Genomic DNA, 20,151 nt, shown 5'->3' on the forward strand with positions numbered 1-20,151 from the left:
TTCGCGAAATCGCACAAAAATCGAAGAATCGCCCTTTTTCCATGTTAAAATTGCGATCTCGCAATTATCGAAATCGCAAATTGCGATCTCGCTGGTTGCGAGATCACAAAAACGGGAAGTCGCATTTCGAGCACAATGATGACATCACAACCAAGAAGTAGGCAGTTCCATCCCTCAATCAGAACACAGAGCCTGAGAGTGGAAGAAGCACAACCCAGAGCTCCACAAGACACATCCTGCAGCACCACAACAGGACACAAACAACAAAATAAAATGTCCCAGGAAGCAGCAGGAAGCAGTGCACCAGGCAGAAAGAGAAAAATAAAATTCTCTGAACAGGAATTGGAGTTCCTCATCGAGGGAGTATCGTAGGACCATGAGAGGCTGTTTGGCAAGGAGTCCCGGAGGGTGCCTGAGGCCGACAAGAGGCGCATTTGGCTGCGCACCTGCTCAAAGGTGAACTCAGTTGGAGTGACCCATCGCTCCATTGATGAGCTCAAAAAGAGGTGGTACGACCTCAGAGGTCGTGCCAAAGAACGCACTGCTGAGAGGCTGGGGGAGCAACATGCCACCGGAGGAGGAGACCCCACAGTTTCACCCAACACTCCACTCGAAGACCTGGTGGAGGACACCCTCAATCCTGCAGCCTGCGTGGGGGTCACCCGGCTGGACACCTCCTGACTCACCCAACAATCCCAAGGTAAGTGCCATGCAACTGCGACCCCGTCTCCTAACATTGCCCATGACTCCAGAGCTAGCCATTTGATAACCCCAGTAATGCAGGCCATGCACACCTGAAATGCCCTTTTGCATTGTGGGACCTGTAGTGTGACAATAATTCCCGGATAGCCACACACAGCCAGACCTGTCAAGTGAAAGATATCCCTAAAGCCAGTCAGGGAATGCAAGCCTGCATGCATGTTGCAACATCCCATGTGCAAGATACATATCATTAATCATTCACCCATTTACATCACAAGTGCGTCAGAACAACCCATCACAGACAGCGAGGCACTCCACATTGAGGATAACCCTGAGGACACCGAGGGAGAGGGCCAGCCTGCCCCACGACCTGGACCATCACAACCACCAGCAGCAGTACCACCACCTCCTCATGTGGAGAGGGCCACCCCTGCAGCCACAGGAGCACAGCTCCCACCCCATGTGACACCCATGGCAGTGGTACAGGCCACACCACCACCCAGGAGGCAGACACGGCGCACAGCCACTGTGCGATCTCAGTCCAGCGGCCTGATGAGGCAGCAGCGCAACTTGTCAACACGCGCTGTCAGGGGGGAACATGTCCGAGATCTTGGGCTGGCCATAGAACGCCGGATGCTTGCTGTCCACCAGAAGCAGGCACAGCACTTGGCAGCCATCCACCTGCAGCTCAATAAGACAGCGCGAAACGTGAGCCAGCTCACGGAAAGCATGCAGGTCATGACCGCAGCTGTCAGGGAGAACAGACAGATCCTGGTGTCCCAGCAGGACATCACCCGCCGCCTCCACCGCCAGCTGCTGACCCGCCCGTCAGCATACACCAGATCCACAATGCCACCTCTCAACTTTTGCGGCGCTCTCTTGCGATGCAAATTCAGATGGTACAATGCTGCCAGGACGTCGCCAGGGCCTTGGAACAAGTCACAACAGCTGTCCAGAGTCTGCAGGCGTCAGGCCATGGCCAAGCAAATGGGGGGGATGATGCCAGTGAGGGCACATCAAGTCACAGCAGCCTGTCCTTGCCGTTGGTAACCGCACGCCGCCGCAGCACCAGGCCCACTGCAGCATCACGGGCCAATAGTGGCACAGAGAGGCGACTGGGTGCGTCCGACCGGAGGCGCCAGTGACTCTATGAACTCTAGCAGCAGGGCCATGCTCATAAGACAAGCATGCCTGCTTCTCTATCATAGGGCTGTATGAAGAAATACAGTTATCATGTATTTAGAAAAAAAAAATGTAAAGACACATTATTGTGAAAATAACAATAAGAATTTATGTCACACGTAAATCCGACTCATGTCATTATTACATTTTAAATGCATGAGTGCAGTGTTGTGTGAGGGGTATGGGTGCACTAGAAACAGTTCATTGTGATTTGGTTGCGGTGCCTGTGTCCTTCTGCAGGATTCTCCCCGCGTGCATGATGCACATGTGCAGATGGGTGGTTGTCCCCTTCCGACTCACTGCCAGAGATCTCCGCAGGTATCCTCGGCTTGGTAGCAATATTGTGGAGTATTGCACACACGGCCACGATGCAGCAGCAGACCTCAGGCTGGTATTTGAGGGCCCCACCAGTCTTATGTAGGATGTGGAATCGGCTCTTTAAAAGCCCAAATGTCCGCTCAATGCAATTTCTAGTGCGAATGTGTGCGGCATTGTAACGCCGTTGCTGTGGTGTGGCAGGGTTGAGGTATGGGGTGAGGAGGTACTCACGGAGGCCGTAGGCGCTGTCACCTGAATGAAAGGAGCAGAGGGTCAGTGCCTGTTATGCGCAGCTACATGGTCTTGATGTACTGTTTGTGGGCATGTGTACTTACCTAGGAGGTGTCCTTCGCCAAAGTCTCCCCTGGCCAGGCGTGTGTGCATGCTGCTCTGCCGGAATATGAAGGAATCATGCGTGCTCCCCGGGTATTGTGCCACTATGTCAGTGATGATTATCTTTGTGTTGCAGACCATCTGGATGTTCAGTGAGTGGGAGGACTTGCGGTTCCAGTACATGTATTCTGTCTCAGCGGGTGGGCAGATGTGGATGTGGGTACAGTCAATGCATCCAATTACATGGGGGAATTGCCGATGTTGTAAAATTGTAGCTTTGTTTGATTCAAGTCCTGTTGGGTGGTTGGGAATGTAATGTAATGGTGTATCCGGGTCAGCATGGCATTCAGGAAACTCCTTAGGCTGCGGGACAGTGTGCTCTGGGACATCCCCCCTGCAACTGCAACTATCCCCTGGAAGCTTCCGGAGGCCAGGAGGTGCAGGCAGCACAAGACCTGGACATGGGTGGGCACGGCATTGGTCCTCCTTGTTGGGTGCTGCATCAGGGGGTCAAGGTCCCGGATGAGCTTGGTAATCATTGCCCCATTCAGCCTGTTCTTTGAGTACATTTCCTCCTCAGTCTGGCCCAGGAGTGTGATCCGCTGCCGGAAAATTTGCTCCTTGATCCTGCGTCTGTTCCTGGCTGCAGCCTGGAGCCTTCGCCACCTTACCACCATGTAGAGTCCTGGCATTGTGAATGTCCTCATGCTCCTACTGTGTCTCCTTCAGTGTGTTTGTTCAGCCCCGCACCTGTATATAGTTTTATTTTTTTTTTTTTATTTATTTTTTTTTACTTTATGGCTACGACCTGGTTTGAGTTCTCCTTAAATTGTGCCTCGCAAATAGCGATTTTGAGGTTTTTCGCTAATTGCGATTTTTCGTGCATTTGGTTTGCGAATATTTTGCGATTTCGAAAATGAAATCGCAGAATCATTGGAAAATCGCAATTTCAGAATCGCAAAGGGGGTTCCACCTTGATTCTGCGATTTTATTTGCGAAGTCGTAAAAATTATTTTGCGATTTCGCAATTTGGTTGTTTTTCATTTCATGAATTGCGGTTCATGGAATTGCGATCGCAATAGCTATTTCGCAACTATTGCGATCGCAATTTGTGTTGATGAATCTACCTGTATGTGTTTTATCGAAACATAGTTGTTGTAGGTGACACAAGGTGCTAAACCCATTGTTCACAAGCCTTGCCCAGTTCCACTTATGTTAAGGGAACCCCTGAAGAAGGAGTTGAGCAAGCTTTGTGAATTGGGAGTTATACAACCAATAGAGGCATCTGAATGGTTGGCCCCTATTGTTTTAGCGACCAAGGCCAGCGGGGAAGGGATCTGCCAGTGTATAGAGTTTTGCAGCTTAAATGACAACATTTGGAAAAGATTCCCTCTTCCGCACATAAATGAAATGCTAAGCACCATGGGTGATGCCAGTGTATTTTCGGTCTTGACTTATCCATGGCGTATTATCTGGTAGAGCTCCACCCAGAAACCAGACCCCTTACTGCATTCACCACTCCTTTTGGGGCTTACATGTTCACAAGGATGCCTTTCGGCCTAGCCTCTGCCGCGGCCGTTTTTCAGAAAATAATGCAAAAGATTCTAGATGGAGTAGTCAAGACATTTTTCTTCCAGGATGACATTCTAGTATATGGGTTATCTGTGTAAGAACATGATCACACTTTAAGAACAGTGTTCCAGAAACAAATAGACTCCGGGCTGACTGTCAAACAAAACAAATGCATGATTAAGATTAGCTCAATAGATTACTTGGGGCACATCATATCACAAGAAGGATTTAGGCCCAAACACAGCTTTATACAATCTGTAATAGATGTGCCCTACCCTAAAACCAAAGAAGAGTTAAAATCATTTTTGGGGTTGATCGAATATATGGCTAAGTATGTAAAAAATTTCTGTGAAGTGTGAATGTCTTCGTGATCTCTTAAGAAAAGACAGTGTGTTTACATGGCTGGCACAGCACAGTGATGCTGTCGACAAGTTAAAAGATGAAATATTAAAATCACCTACATTAAGTTCCTTTGACCCTACAAAAAAAGAAATCCTTACCACAGATGCCTCTAACAAGGGGTTAGAAGCCACCTTATCTCAGAAAGGGGAACATTGGGAATCTATTATTGCTTTTGCCTCAAGTTGTCTAACCTCTGCAGAACACAATTACTCTGTAATTGAGAGAGAGGTCCTTGCCTGCTTCTCGGCTGTGCAACATTTTAAGTTTTATCTGTGGGGCATCAAATTCATTACTCAAACTGATCACAAACCCCTCACGTTCATTTTTTCCATTAAGAAAGCACACTGTAGGTCCCCCAGGATTTCCAAATGGATGCTTGGATTGGAAGGTTCTTCCTTCAAAGTGGAATACCTTCCTGGCGGGGAAAACATCATTGCTGACTATCTTTCCAGGGCACCCATAGAGATGGATATACAGGATGAACCCCTGGATGTTCCCATTTTGCTGTTCATTTATCTGCCATTACAGAAAGGGAATGAAATAAATGTATATCTGATGATAAAGATCTGTCCAAGCTCAAAAATCTTATCATAAATGGGTGGCGAGAACATTGCAAGAACACTACAGATGAATTGAGAAAGTACTGGGAGGTAAGGCATGCATTTATTATACTACAGGGGAAGATATGTAGGAATGACAAAATTGTTCCACCAGTTGGCCTTCGTGACCAAATAGTTGATCTGGTTCATGATGGGGCTTCTTGGTAGGAGCATAACAAAAAACAGAGTAAGAAATACGTTTTGGTTTCCTAGCATGGACTCCTTGGTCAAACGCAAAGTAAAGAATTGTAGAAGCTGTGCTAAAAGCGATAAAACTAAGATTGTGCGTAAAGTGCCTTTGTCCCCGGTAGCAGTGCCAAGTGTACCATGGACCAAGCTGGCCATGGATATAATCAGTCCCATGGACCACTTGGTTGCCCAAAAGAGATTCATGGTTGAGCTCATTGACTACACTTCCCATTGGATCAAGTTCAAGTTTAAGTCACGCACCACGACAAGTATCCTCATTGAATTTTTAAAAGACTCGTTCACTAGTGAAGGCATACCACAAACTATAGACACGGACAATGGTGTCCAATTCACTTCAGATGAAATTAAGGACTTCCTGGACGAACTAGGCATCAAACAAGAGAAAACTGCTCTATGTTGTCCCAAAGCCAATGGCCTTGTTTAAAAGAACAATCACATGATTAAAGAACATATTCAACTTGCGATGGTCAACGGTCATGATTTGGAAAAATCTTTAAGAGAATGTATTTGGTCGTATCAAACCTCTCCCAATTAGACAACTGGAGTCTCCCCTTTTGTCTCCATCAGGGGACGAGAACCAAGCACCAAAATAAATCACCTGTGGTTGGGTGGAGGGAAGCTTGTGGCTACCAATACACAAGAAATCAGTTCCAGGATACAAAATCATCAACTCAAGTACAAAAATCTGTATGACATCAAACATGGGGTCGGTACGAGTCAAGATTCCAACTAAAGGGAAATTAAATCTCAGCAAATTATACCCGATATGACAGCTCACAGAGGTCAACAAAAGTGTGGTTCAGATTAACAATGGTCATACTTGGAGTGGGGATAACATTGTAAAAGTTGACACTGACTAGCACGGTCCACTACTACATTTTTCCAGGTCCCCATTACATATGTGTTCAGTTTATATGGTTTTCATTTGTAAATCCTTTCCAGGTCTCCATCGCCCATGCCTTTTCAGATGGACAATTGTCAAGCATGTATGGGTTTCACCTGTTTTATTTGGCCCCAGGGAGATGTGTTGTAATCTTCCTCCCCTTTCCTCTCTCTCTCTCCCTCTTGGTACATCCCTGCCTCCCCTCCCATAGAAAGTGCCGCAAGGAGTTTGCCTTATAATGTTGGCTTTCCACGGCTGTTACGGAGAGCGGATGACTGAATAAAGATGTTTCCTACTTACCACCTCTTCAGCGTCTTCATTTACATCAAATAGTCTACATGTGTGGGGGACTCTTTTCGATCTCTAACATTTTTCCTTCTGATGCCTTTTTCTCCGCAGTATGTGCGTGCCTCCGACAGCACCCGCCCCAAAGTTCTATTTGAAATGATGATGGAGCGGTGGAACCTCGAGGTGCCCAACCTGGTAATCTCTGTTACAGGAGGAGACAAGAAATTCCGCATGGATCCCAGGCTGAAGAAGCTCTTCAGCAAGGGGCTTGTCAAAGCAGCTCAGAGCACAGGTGAGTAGGGGCATCTCAACACACATCAATGCAGAGTGGCTGGGGCATTGGGTTCTCCGTCCAGTGAGATGAAACCATACAAAGATGATAAGTACCCTTACATGCTCCTGATTGGAGGTTTCAGACACCTATTAGCATCATAAGTAGGCAGAGAGCTGGTGCATGCCAAGTATGGGTCCATTAGGACAATTTCCCTTTGCATAGAAATTATTTTGTTGTCCTGTTTTAATTACTGTGGATTTCAAGAGATTCATTGAAACCCTCCTCCCAAATACCTGAGAGGGAGGTGAACTCCTCAGCAAAAGGTTAGTCACCTCGCCTGTCCACTTGTCTGAAGAGAAGCTCCCATTTCAGCTGTGGCTCTCCTTCTCCAATTGTGATATTAGTTTATTTGGGTAGTTTCAGATTCTACAGTAGCTTATAGGTATATTCTGGTGTACACAGCATTGCTCTCTCAAAATATCTTGCAAAAGGATGTTGAGTTTCCCACTCTCCCCTACTGAGCCCTACTGGCTGTTAGCACCACCTAAGATTTAACAAGCAATGGCAATGCAATCGGTCTCACCTTGGGGACCATTTAAGTATTTAGTCATGCTGCGTCTGTGCTGCAGTGGCAATGTAGACTTCATGTATCCAATGAACAGAACACAGCCCTTCCAGTGCAAAGCAAGCACAATGCTTTTTTTTTAAAAAATATACACATGCACATTATAAAAGCAATCTTTTTCAAACTCTTTGGGAAGAGAGTGCACGTGCTTTAAAACCATTTGGTTATTTTTCTAAAGTGTACCCAAGCTTGCCGAAGATACACGCCCATGCTACTTCCGCAATAGAATGCTTTGGGATAAGCATGTGCATGCTTTAGAAAGGAATGAGTACCCAAAGTGCGCACACGCATCGTTAAGCAATAGTGAGCGAGTGCAGCGACAGGCATATCTAAAGGGGCAGATTTATGTTAACTGGCGCATCCCCAGGGATGCGCCAGTTAATGTGCGCCACAGTGCGCCACAGCTCCGCCACCCCACCCATGGTGCGCCGCATTTACAATGCGGCGTACCATGGGGCAAAAACGGCACAGATGCGTGACGCATCTGTGCCGTTAAGGAGGCGCATTGCTGGAGTTGCGTCGCAAGCGCGATGCAGCTCCAGCAAGGCTCGGGGGTGCCCCATCTTAACAATGCTGCATCAAGACCTACGCTTGCTTCAAGCAGGCGCAGGCTTTTGACGCAGCATTGGCCTGAAAGTGACTGAGTGAAATCTTATAGATTTCACTCAGCCACTTTTGCGAGGCGCCCCTGCCCCGGAACGCCCACCCTGCGCCGGAACGCCCACAAGCGGCGCAGGGCTTTACAACGTAACGCATCTGCCTAGATGCGTCACGTTGTAAATCGTTCGTAGGGATGCGCCACGTTTACGCCGCCTTGCGTGACGCAACAGCGGCGTAAACGTGGCGCAAGGGCCTCATAAATCTGCCCCAAAGTGCTTCTGACCTGTGGTCAGCCAGCCATCTGGAACACGTTGCGACAGCCGACCAGCAGAGCAAAGTGAAGTTGCAATGGGACAGAATGAGCCATATAGGGGCAATTACACGTGAAAGACCAATAAAACAAGCATTTGCAATGCAACCAGTCTCGCCTTTAGGACCTTATAAGTATTTAGCCATGCTGCACATTATCCTGGGTGCTGCAACATCTACTGCTCTTTAACATGGACGCTTTGACACTAATAAGCACATTATCGCACTGATTTTAGGCTGATATAACTCTTTCAGCCATCAAGCCCTACATTTTAACACCGACATCTGATTGCCGGCCTGCAGCGCCCGCTATGCCTGACACCTTGCAAAAGGCACAACTGTTTGGCAGATGCCATTCAAGGTGGCAGGGGGCCTGTCACAGTTTAAGTTGTATCAAATATAGGGGCATTGGAATGATCAGTGCAGCATGTGCAATGGCACTGCAGCCCAGGGGTAAGATGCGCCCACAACACACTAAATAGGATAAACATTTACTAGCTGACCAGGGTACCTGCGCATGTCTTCCTGTTTGCACTAGTCCCCAAGAACCTTTACAACACCGCACATTGCCAGGGGTGCAGTAATACTACTTTGGCACCCTTGGTCAAAACTGCACAACGGGTGACCAGAATTGACAGGTCTCGTTTTCTGTTGCCATATCAGGTTATAGCCAGATCAGGGATTGCAGTTTGAATGTAAATGTGAATACACCGAATAAAGGCAGAGGGGTCTAAAAAGCTTTGATATGCTAATATGTTTGGCACCATTTGACACATCTGCACAGAAGTAGAGATCCTAAAATTGGTAATTACTTACAAACTGCATGGTCGATTTGGGACTGGGAGGTTGGCGGCCAGCAGCATCTGTCATTTGTGTACGGCCAAACGATACATGCAACAAGCAGCGAGTTTTGTGGAGGGCCTGGCCTTTGCCACTGATAGGATTTCATCAGTTTCCATTCGTTCACATCTGGCCGAGTGTTTTGTTGTTGTGAGGAACGCCTATCGCTGAAATGCATTTTACTGTGACATTGCAAATAAATTATGCAGAATCACGGGAAAGCATGCTGGTTTTCTTAGATGCACTTTTTTTATGCATATCACATGGTGGCTACTGACTGCACTTAGGTCTAGCAAGCAATGGAATATATATACACGCTGGGCCCGATTCACAGAACTAACTTAAGGCAAAATCCTAAACTTACTGCCATTTTCGAATTCACATAAGACACTTACTCATTTCGGTATTCACAGAAGTTAGGACTCCTAACTTTAGGACTCCTAAATGCCTTCTGTGAATACCGAAAGTCTTAAAATTAGGATTTTTCTCAGTTTAGTAGTAGTGAAGTTAGGACTACTAACTTTAGGACTCCTAAATGCCTTCTGTGAATACCGAAAGTCTTAAAATTAGGATTTTTCTCAGTTTAGTAGTAGTAAAGTTGAGAAAAATCCAGCACCTCAAAAGCCACCCAACACTTTGAGCCAGCTAGTACCCCTACATCATGATATGTGCCCTACCTCTGCTCCTTATGAGCATCCCTGGACACCCCTAAACACTAATTTGCAGTCTTGTCCCAGTCTTAGTGGCCATGTACCAAACCAAAATCTTAATTCACATATTACCCGCAGTTTTGCTACATTATAAACACCAAGCGCTACAGCATCTTATCGGTACATGCCAGCTAAAGCAGAATTTGACAGCTGAACCAAGTATGTCAGACTGTTCCATCTGGAACAAGGTGTCCTTTTGCAGGTTCTGGCACCAGACAGATAGTAAGACGTGTGAGGATTTCATCATCTCGACTGGTCCCCGCCGAACATACAAGGCTACGCATCCCACCCCCTTCTATAGTATATAGAGATTTAAGATGCTCACCTAAGAAACCCACCAGAGAAGCTGCGCATGTAAAACAAAGTGAAGACGTTGCAAATAATCCTTCAAATGGGAGAGGCGAGGCCGGGCGAAGGGTCACATTTAGTCAGGATAGCGAGAATAGTTATCACAGCCAAGGCTCAAGGTATGGTGGTTAAAAGTTAATCATTACAGATGGGACTAGAGGCCCCTGGAAAAGGGCAGCATTCACACTGAAGCCATGAGGCAGTTTAAAAAACTCGGGTGGGGGTGAAATGCATCCAATATATTACCTGCAAATCAGTTCATCCCAGACTGGAATCAGGATATCACTTCAATCTGGAAAACAAGAAAAAGGCAAATCTGTAACACTGCCCCTTCAACTAGGCACCAGCATCATACAGATGGGCACACAATACTCTCCCAGAACGCCACACCCCAGCGGTCAGAAAATCAATCGGGCATATGTACAAGGACTGGTGAAAACTACCACTAATGCTAGTTAGCGGCAGTTTTCTTACCGCTGTGAACTGCTGAAAACTATCTCCTTGTTAGCAACGTATGTACAAGATATCGTTGCATGGCGATAGCTTCAGAGATCAACAGTGGAAACTGCCACTAACATTAGCGTGGTGGCGATAGGAATTCCGGCGTTAGTCGGCAAAAACCAACGAAAGGCCCATTAGTGGCAAGAAACACATGTTCATCAACCTAACATGAGTTCTTTTGTCTCTAATGGAAAAACCAGCCTATCAGTCGACCTCCAAAACAAAATAAGCAAAAAAAACAATGAAATGCAAAATGGAGCAGCAAGGGCCAAGTAAAGCACACATCAACAACCCCTGCAAGCCACCAAACATCCAGGATGACCAGGATGAGAGCCTGGATGCGTAGCTGGACCTGCCCCTGGAGCCTGGATGCATCGCTGGAACTGCGTCTGGAGCCTGGATGCCTTGCTGCACCTACGTCTGGAGGCTGGATGCATCGCTGGACCTGTGTTTGGTGCCTGGATGCCTCACTGGACCTGCATCTGGTGCCTGGATGACTTGCTGGACCTGCGTCTGGACCCTGTAGTGGGATGCGAGGAGCTGTGGAGTTGAGGAGCTGTGGTGGTAGACATTGCTGCGCGGCGATCGCCCGTACCTGGTGGTGAAGTCTGGTCGGTCGCATGGAGACACATTGCTAACCTGTGTGAGAAGACCGCCTTGCACCCGTTGGAGCTGTTAATGGTAGAGGTGCTCCTGCGCACCAACATAGGGAGGTCTGCATCGCATGCTACGATCCATCACTAGACCGGGGTGCATAGATAGGATTACCAACAGTGGGCAGCACCTCTCTGCATCACAGGCTGGATGACGTTGCGCTGGTCAGATGCTGTGGAGGGTGAGGTCCCTGAGCTGCGCCAAACTTGTGCTGCGGGAGCACCCCAAGTTCATGCCTAAGGTGGCCCTGCTGCATCAACCGCATCAGGAGGTTCACCAGCGGACTTGGCGGCGACTGCTGTACCCACACTTGTGAAATCCCACCTATCTGAGGCTCCTGCTGGGTGAGTCACAGATTTGGAGAGAGTTTAGCGGATTACACCACAGTGTCAATGTCCAGGTAAGGAGAAGGTGGGACACATAGCGGAGGTGGCCCGGGGATATAGTCGCCCAGGCCTAACACCAGTATATGATGCACCCCCAGTGTCGGCTCATCCGATACTGCGGAAGAGCGTTGCCCTACTGCTTCCAAGCAGTGCAAGAAGAGGAACAATCCTCACATGATGATAAGTTCCTGATGTTATCGGGCCATGTTTCCTTTGCGGGTCGGAGGGTGGGTAGGGCTGCTCCACTCATGGAGCAGGGCAGGGGCAGAGTGGCATGCCCACTTAAGTGCACAGTGACTGTTTGATTGGCCCGCTCAGGCCGCCCAAAGCAGTCATGCGCACTGTCCTGGTCGCAATGCAGGCTGCCTTACTGCCTGCATGGAGAATATGCCCACACCTCTAGCTGCTGGCTTAACGCCTCGTCCCAGAGCCACTGACCAATCCCAATGCCGTATTGCAGCGTTGTGATTGGCTTAGGGGAGGGAGCCTGGCTGCCTACTTCCTGTTCCTGGAAGCAGACTCAGGAGAGCAGGAGCAATGAAGACGCAGGACCCGGCCTCAAGGTAAGATTTTTCTCATTTAAATATGTAAACACCTGCTCACAGACACACCCCTGCGTCCACACCCTATCCAGTGTTCTTTCCTGTGTTTCCCACCTCCCAGCTGTCTGCCCCCCCCCTGCAGCACTTCTCAATGGCAGCCGCTGTGCAGCCATGCGCAGAGGGCATATCACTGGTGTGCCAAAGATATATATGGAATTACGACGCATACCATTATATCGCATTCCATTACAATGCATACTAATACTAGGCATATTGCAACAGTAATGAAGGTGTTTGATTGCGGAGATGCAAACATTACTATTCCCACTTCAGTGGGTGCAGCCCTAAAACTGGCCACCCCAAATCAAACCATGAACCCTAAAATTATTTTCTGAGCGACCAAACCACACCCTAAAAATCATATTTGACCCAAATGCACACCTCAAATTTCAAACCTTACCCCATAATACACCCCACATTTCATCTCCGACACCTGAAACCCATACCCACCCTAAAAATTAAAAATACCCCATTACTGACATCACAGTGCATTGTAATGGAATGCGATGCAAAGTCACATGCTTTGTTGGATTTGCGTTCTAAAGGCAAGCCATAGGCAAGCCCGTCTGCTTCTGTCTGCCCCTAGACCGCGCTCAGCACCAAGGACCCTTCCTCTCAGACACTCCACCCCTACGGCGCCACCACCCACCTCGCCATCAACCCTGGACACCACATCACCTGCCAGGAACAACATCTGCTCCGGACATCACCATTGCCATCTCTGACGGCTACTAAATCACCCGTAAGGACCATCCGGACTGTCCAGGAGGAGGCATTGCCATCACCCATAGAAGCACACTCTGACTTACCACGTACCTCAACTTCCTGATCAGGACAAACCCCCAACCCCATCCTCTGCGGCTCCCTCATCTGCAGGCCTCCAGACTTAAGGAATCCTCTTGGAAATATCTCTAAGTGGGGTTAGCGGCCATTTTTGCACGGGAACGCCTCCCATGCATGTCATTATCGCTAACAGAAGTGGCAATCTTTATTATGGACGGTTTCGCCAGAAAACTGATACTAACAGAGGTTAGCAACAGCTTGTATAAATGGCGATAAAAATATTGTAGCAAAACCGTCGGAAAAGTGCTGCTAAAGCAGCGTTATCTCCGTTTACATATGCCCCAATGTCTCCACCAACCCAGATTCCTTGAGTAAATCATCATATCAGAGTGCACATCTAAGACACTTACAGTGTGCCCCCAGAATACAACTTACCCTGTGACACTGCAATTAATCAGTTAGCCATAGAGACCTATCGGGAAAGCAAGGAGCATGGTGAGGTACTGTACAGCTAGAGCAAGAACATTTCCCAGCCCCTCGGCGTTGTCTCAGTTGTTCGGTACGTTTCACAAGGAATCAAAATGAGCTAGTGTACTCATCACTGCCAAGGATTGTTGCAGCAATTAGATGCGTTAAGATGTCAGCGTTGGTAATAATCTTAATATCTGAATCCTGCAAGCAGGTAAAAACAATCATAATGGCCTTTAACTTGTAAATACAGAACTAGGTGAACCTTGTATCTAAAATATCGTCGTGGTCATTTCTTACATCATTTTATATAATGGGAATTTTAAGTGCTTCAGAGCATCTTCATCTTAACTAGGAAGGCCTCCTGTTGGGCTCTTATTATATCCCTACTCCTCTGTGGAAGGCTGGGCCCCAAAATATGCAGGCATTACTGAAAAAGCAGAAACACAAATATCACAATTACCTGTGCTGGCGTCGGAAACATTGGTCCCTTGTACCCAACCCAGCAAACAACTGCAGACCCTTCCCAACACTGTTAGAGCTGGTTAGTAAAGCATGAGAGGAGACATCTCAGCATCAGTACAGCCACCTATAAAGTAAAGACAGCATCAGTCTCGAACTCTCACTAAGTTAGCATTTGAAAAGCTGAGGGCAGTCAGATCAGGGCTTTGGTGACTTAGATGCCATGAGAACGAAGTCGTCCCGCGAGTAATGGGTTAACCCATATCCTCCTCTCAGACTACCGCAGCAGCCTAAAAGTAATTTTAAAATGTAGTTTACCTGCCACGCTTGCTTCCTGGCGAGTTTAGACGGATCTCAAAGAAGAGACGCCCAGGTATAAGTGCACGTCGTACAAAGCACCATCTCATGCACCCTGACTGCTTTGCCCCCATGAGAACTCCACCATGCTATGAGTGTTCTTCAAAGGGTTTCAGACGAACGAGACTTAAAACACCATGTGGAGCTCCAGAAATATTAAACCCTGCCCTCCCATCCTGACAGACCAGCACATACCTGCGAGTGTCCATTCATGGTGCCTTACCCTGGAAAAAAAAAACGAAGCTGTGTGAGCATAACCAGCCATTAAGCATCTAAGCTGTTCTTTTGCCATGCCACTGTATTCTGGGCATCGCCCTTCCTTTTAATATTATTATTCTGCTCTCAGTGAACTGCCAAATATCACGAGGGCTGCATTAAGGTAACAGGAGAGCGCCCGATGTAGCCCCGACCCTCGCCCCCTGCCCGCCCCTGTTATCTGCAGTGCGTGCTGTGTAATCAGGGCGACCCTCTCCACTCTCCCTTCCCTATATTCTGCACCGGGGGAGTCACAGTCGGGACAGTGCAGTTGAGACGTCCTCCGGTCCTCCTCTTGGAATCGGAGGTGGATACCGGATCAGAACAGGGGCTAGAGGACAATGGGCCTCCTATAGGTATATGCAGATCTAAACCGTCAATCACGTTGCCACATTGCACTTCACTAGAGGGTTATAACTCTAGGAATCTTTCCCTGAACCTGATCTCTAGGAAAGGGAAATATCGCAGTTTTTCCTCTACAGATATCTAAAAATGGCGACAACTGGTTTAACACAGAAAAAGGACTACCTCCCACAAGACACTGTCAACTGAACTAGAAAGAAGACTCATTGCTTCCTCCACAGAGCACTCAAAATGGCCACAGCAGGTTAACATAGAAAAAGGACTGCCCCCTGAGACTCCTTACCTGAAATGGAAATAGAAAAAGGACTACAGTACCAGCTCTATGCTAGTCAGTTAACAAAGAGCCATCCTGGACTGTCTTACCTCTATCACAACCTTATTACCTTCTCTCTATTAAGGGCAGCTTTTCTCACAGCCTTGCTACACCTCCCCCTGAAAGGGCAGCATTTCTCACAACCTTGTCTCCCTTCCCTCTTAAGGACAGCATCTCTCATAACCCTGTTAAACTTTCCCCATTAAGGGCAACATCCTGCATAGACATCTTCCCATCGGTCTATCCTCCGCTAATAAAGTGTCACCTACACTATGGAGTGCACCGGTAAATTCACCAACTCCATCACATACCCCCCTAACCTCTCTAAAAAAGTAGCCAAAGGTTTCAAACACAACTTATTAAAATCTCATCCGGAAACCCCTATCTCTGACCCTTACTTCTCAATGAACAAAGGGCTCATTAAGAACAACATCATATTCTACATTAAAAGCCTTTCTCGCTCTCTTTAAGGTCTCTAACATGAATAAAACAGCGCACAGATTCACCCTATCTATCCTTCTCTCCTTATTCTTCAATGCAGCTGCCACTGTCAATATCTATCATAATGGTATCATCCTAATCCAATCCACCAACCACAACCTCAACTTGATTGATCACATTTTTCTACTCATCAAAGAGAGAGTCACTCTAACACACCCCTCCTCTCCATCCAATCATTCTGATATCTTCAACTCCCATCCGGATCCTGAAGTTAGCCAGAATTCCCAGCTGACCCAATCCGCCCGACATTATCTATAGACCTCAACGACAACCCACCTAACAACACATTCCATCTTACAACCACCTCACGCCGTAACTTCACAAATTCACTCACCATCCCTCCTCACCCTGCATTCTCCCCCTCACCTTTACTCCCAGCACCTCCCTCCAGCCTCACAGCCCCACCTATACCCCCACGCATCCCAGCATTGACATCCCTCAAACCACTTACCCTGCACTTCGTCTCTCCCCCTCTCCTTTACTCACAGCACCTCCCATATACCCATCAGCCCCACCCATACCCCCACTGCTCCTGACACAGCCATCTCTGTCACCTCCTCACCTGGTTTCCTCACTCCCCCACCCCATAGACATCGACATACACTCAGAAAGACCTTGTTACTCTATCCCATCCAAGAACCCCCTATCAAACTACTCTAAAGAAACTATTACGCCGCTTACTCCCTCTGTCCACCCATCCAATAAGGAAACTATCACGCCTGACAACAGACTTGACCAGATATATTCAGCCATTCAACAAATAAATCGGACATCCAAACCCTATACGACCTCATTTTACAACAAACTAATTCCACTTGCATTATACAGGAATATAGTCTGTCCCCACACCCCAACTATAGTTGCATCCAACGTATTCCTGCAAACTCCCAGGCTCATGTATCATGTTGGAGCACAGTCCCACACCCTAATGCCATATCCCGCCCTATCAGGGTGCTAAACCCTCTATCTGACTTAGATCTAGGGGCTCTCCTCGGCTCTTACGTCCTACCTCACCCTCCACATAGCGGACTTCCAGTTAGCCCTCATTCAGACTCCCGAATACAATCTATTCCGATCAACACACACAGAGCCACCAGACTCAATTCCAGAGGCATTGTTGAAAATAACCTCACGAGAACCCCCTCACAACTGAACCCACCACAGTATCCATCCAGCCGCGGCTAAGCTGTATCGTCCTAAACTGCAGGTCCGTCTCTAGACATGCAGCTGATATAGCTGACCTACTTATCATGAACAAACCAGACATTATGATCCTGGCAGAAACTTGGCTAAAAGAAACATCTACTCCCATCATAGGTATCTTGCTATCCCCTAACTTTTCTCTTTTAAAAAAGGCAGGAGTCTGAAGGACTCCTTAGTACACACACAGCCACAACCTACAGTGTCCAACTCTTCTATCGAAAGACCTATCACCAATGCTTGGGGTCTACCCCCTATCATCAGACACTATCCATGCTCAAACTGTAGTGTGTGTCATCTGACGACACACTCCAAACAACTTTCCCTTGAACCAGGCAGGATATGGACACAGAGGACACACAGTAATTGTAATTCCACCAATGTGGTCTATCTCATCACGTGTCCATGTCAAAAAAGATATGTGGGTATGACTACCCGCAAAGTGAAGCTGCGCATCTGCGAACATCACAGCAACATCAGATGTCGCAAAACAACTACTAAAATGAGTGAACATTTCCTCCAGCAAAATCACACACCTAATGACCTGCGTTGGACCATCATTGAGAAAGTTACCACTGAAAAAAATACTACCAGTGTGCTCTTTGAAAAAGAACAACGCTGGGTTTATAGATTGGGGACACATCTGACTTGTCTAAATGATCAAATCCCTTGGTCATCTGTACTCAAGCGTTAGAACCATTTCCCTAACAACTCTGATGTTTCTTTAGGTTATTCGCTTTGAGCTTGAATTTTCTAGTCGTCACCTTGTTGACATTTATCTCTCAAATGTCTACCAATAATCTGACTGGTCTGAGGTTCCGTGGCGATTTCACTCGTGTTCATAACATTGTCGTAAATACATAATTTTGGTATCAGTGAACCGCAAATGATCCATTTAGTATATCCTGGTGTTTTCGCTATGCTACGAGCAAGAGCACTCCTGTTACCAACACATTTGTGATTTACCCATGGCATCCATCTTAGATCACGGAAGCCATTTTGTATTCCTTGCCCTCACATAGTCAATGGACACGCAATGACCTCTTTTTAATTAAGGACACGTAGGCCTTAACCGGCGATTTACCTTGCGAGTGACACGTGCACCTTAGGCCAGCAACGCTGTAGCAGCATGACTCGGCAAGAACTGCCTCTCCAGCCTGAGGCCAGTCCTGCCATACTGGTTCTTGTGTTCGTTGGCCTGATCATGATTAGGCGGCCGAAGCTGGTAACCGTGCCCGTTTACGACCCACAAACATTTCTTATCCTGTCTTTCTATCTTCCACACCTGGCTCTACTCCTTTCCTTCTGGGCCTTTATTAGGGGGAGGTAACGAAATTTACGATGAGGCGGTCCGGGTCTTGAATGAAGAATTGACATGGGAGTATGATGGACTAGTGGGAACCCCTCATTCGTAATGTTTTGACACCAGATACTGTTGATGATTCCTGTGCAACGCCAAATATTTATTGTTTAAGACACGAATGGTTAGAACTGTGGTAACATGTAAAGAATTTGCCTGAAGCCCAATATTTAGTATATAAGGAGTAATCCTCTTTGTACAAATCGAACAGGCTCCTAGATACTGCCCATGTGTAGTTTCTGTGACTTCTGTGTCCCTGCAGTAATAAACCTTTGGTCTTTGACGCCACCATCGAGAAGCCCGTGTTTCTGTTTGTTTGTGTACCAAGACAGGTTGAACTCCGGGGTCTTCGGGTGTTGTCCCTGACACCTCTGGACGGAACCAAAAAAAAGTCCAGAACTCCAGTTGGCGCCCAACGTGGGGCGACGTCATTCGGTACCGGTCCAAAAGCCTGAAGAGTTCGAGGAGCTTCGTGTGAAGATTTCAGAGGGAGGCGCCCCACTTCATCGATCCCGGCATATCGCAAAAGTGGCCCCGACGTCCTCTTCCACGAGGGTTCCCGTTCAGACGGCTGCAGTGCTCCGTTGCCTTGACCGTCGCCCTGTCTTGGACCCGAGGTGCAGTCCTCAGTACGGCGAAACGTGACGGGTTTCTCCTTGGTGACGTCTTCAGTGCCTCAGTTAAGTATTCAGTGGTTGCTAGTTAAATATTTTGTGAGGATTGCTCCCGTTTGGATAATCCTTTTAGTTCTCAGTTCAGTTCAGTTCTGTAAGATTATCACTGGTTATTCTGGTTACGATAATCATTCTGTTCAGTTCAGGTATCGATACATTTGTCAGTTCTGGTAGGCCTAAGTTCGTGGTTCGAGTGCGCATCTTTTCTGTTTGTGTCTTGTTTGTCTTGTGTTCCGGATTATAAAATGGTAAGTCGGAAAAATTGTATGTTGTCTTGTTTTAGTTGCAACAGTGATTCCCGGTTGGAGGACTCGTGTTTGGTTCCTCCGATTGGAACTCCCCTTTATGATCTATATTGCAAATTTGGTGTGGGCCCTATCTCTTATAATGAGGTATGGATCCGCTACACAGAGAAAGACGGTGTCCTTAGTTGGCCACTACATGGTAGTTTTGAACCTGAAGTTCTCGATAATCTAGAAAGAAGGTTGTTTAAGAAAAAAGCCCGGCCGGCAATGTTTGATTCTTTCCGTTATTGGCGAAAAGAATCTAAACAGAGAGAAATTAAAAAGTTGAAGAAAGAACAGAAAGAGCAAGAGTTGACTTTAGAACAGTCTGCTAGGCAGCTGCAACTCAACGAGTCTGAGAAAGCGATGGAGGTGGCCGATAGAGAGCGTAATTTAGCGATAGACAAGTGCTATCCTGCTTTGCCATCGAGTACGGCTAAGATAGTAGAGGACCCTGAAAAGGATCCCCTGTTGTCTTACTTGTTACGATCACCCCCACCGTATGCACAGGGTGCTACGGCTCCACCTGTACCGAATGTTCAATTACCGGTTGCTGGACAACCTGGTGTCCCTGTTCCCGCTCCCCTGAATCTAGTTCCTGTACCTCCTGTAGTCAATATTAATGTTCCTTCGACAACCCCTCTTCTAGGGTTGCCGGCTTCTTTTCCTATGCCTGTGTCACTCACACCTGCCACTTCACAAGCTATTTTGCCTGCTACTCCTACTGTTCCTGATCTATCTGTTCCAACTGCTACTCTATTCACTGCCTCTGCTAATATTATGACTCCGCTTT

The 20,151-nt window shown here is 47.3% G+C and overlaps 1 protein-coding gene across 1 annotated transcript in view; it reads left to right on the forward strand.

Annotated features, from left to right (window-relative positions):
• Positions 1–6,019: 6,019 nt before the first annotated feature.
• LOC144774087 (transient receptor potential cation channel subfamily M member 2-like) overlaps positions 6,020–20,151 on the forward strand; it is a 900,698-nt gene continuing 886,566 nt past the window's right edge. The window contains 2 exon segments of the mRNA XM_078659113.1: positions 6,020–6,028; positions 6,601–6,781. Of these exon segments, the coding sequence (XP_078515239.1) occupies positions 6,020–6,028; positions 6,601–6,781 (190 nt within the window).

The sequence above is a fragment of the Lissotriton helveticus genome, chromosome 8, assembly GCF_964261635.1.
Source record: "Lissotriton helveticus chromosome 8, aLisHel1.1, whole genome shotgun sequence".
In the NCBI taxonomy this organism is placed as follows: Eukaryota; Metazoa; Chordata; class Amphibia; order Caudata; family Salamandridae; genus Lissotriton; species Lissotriton helveticus.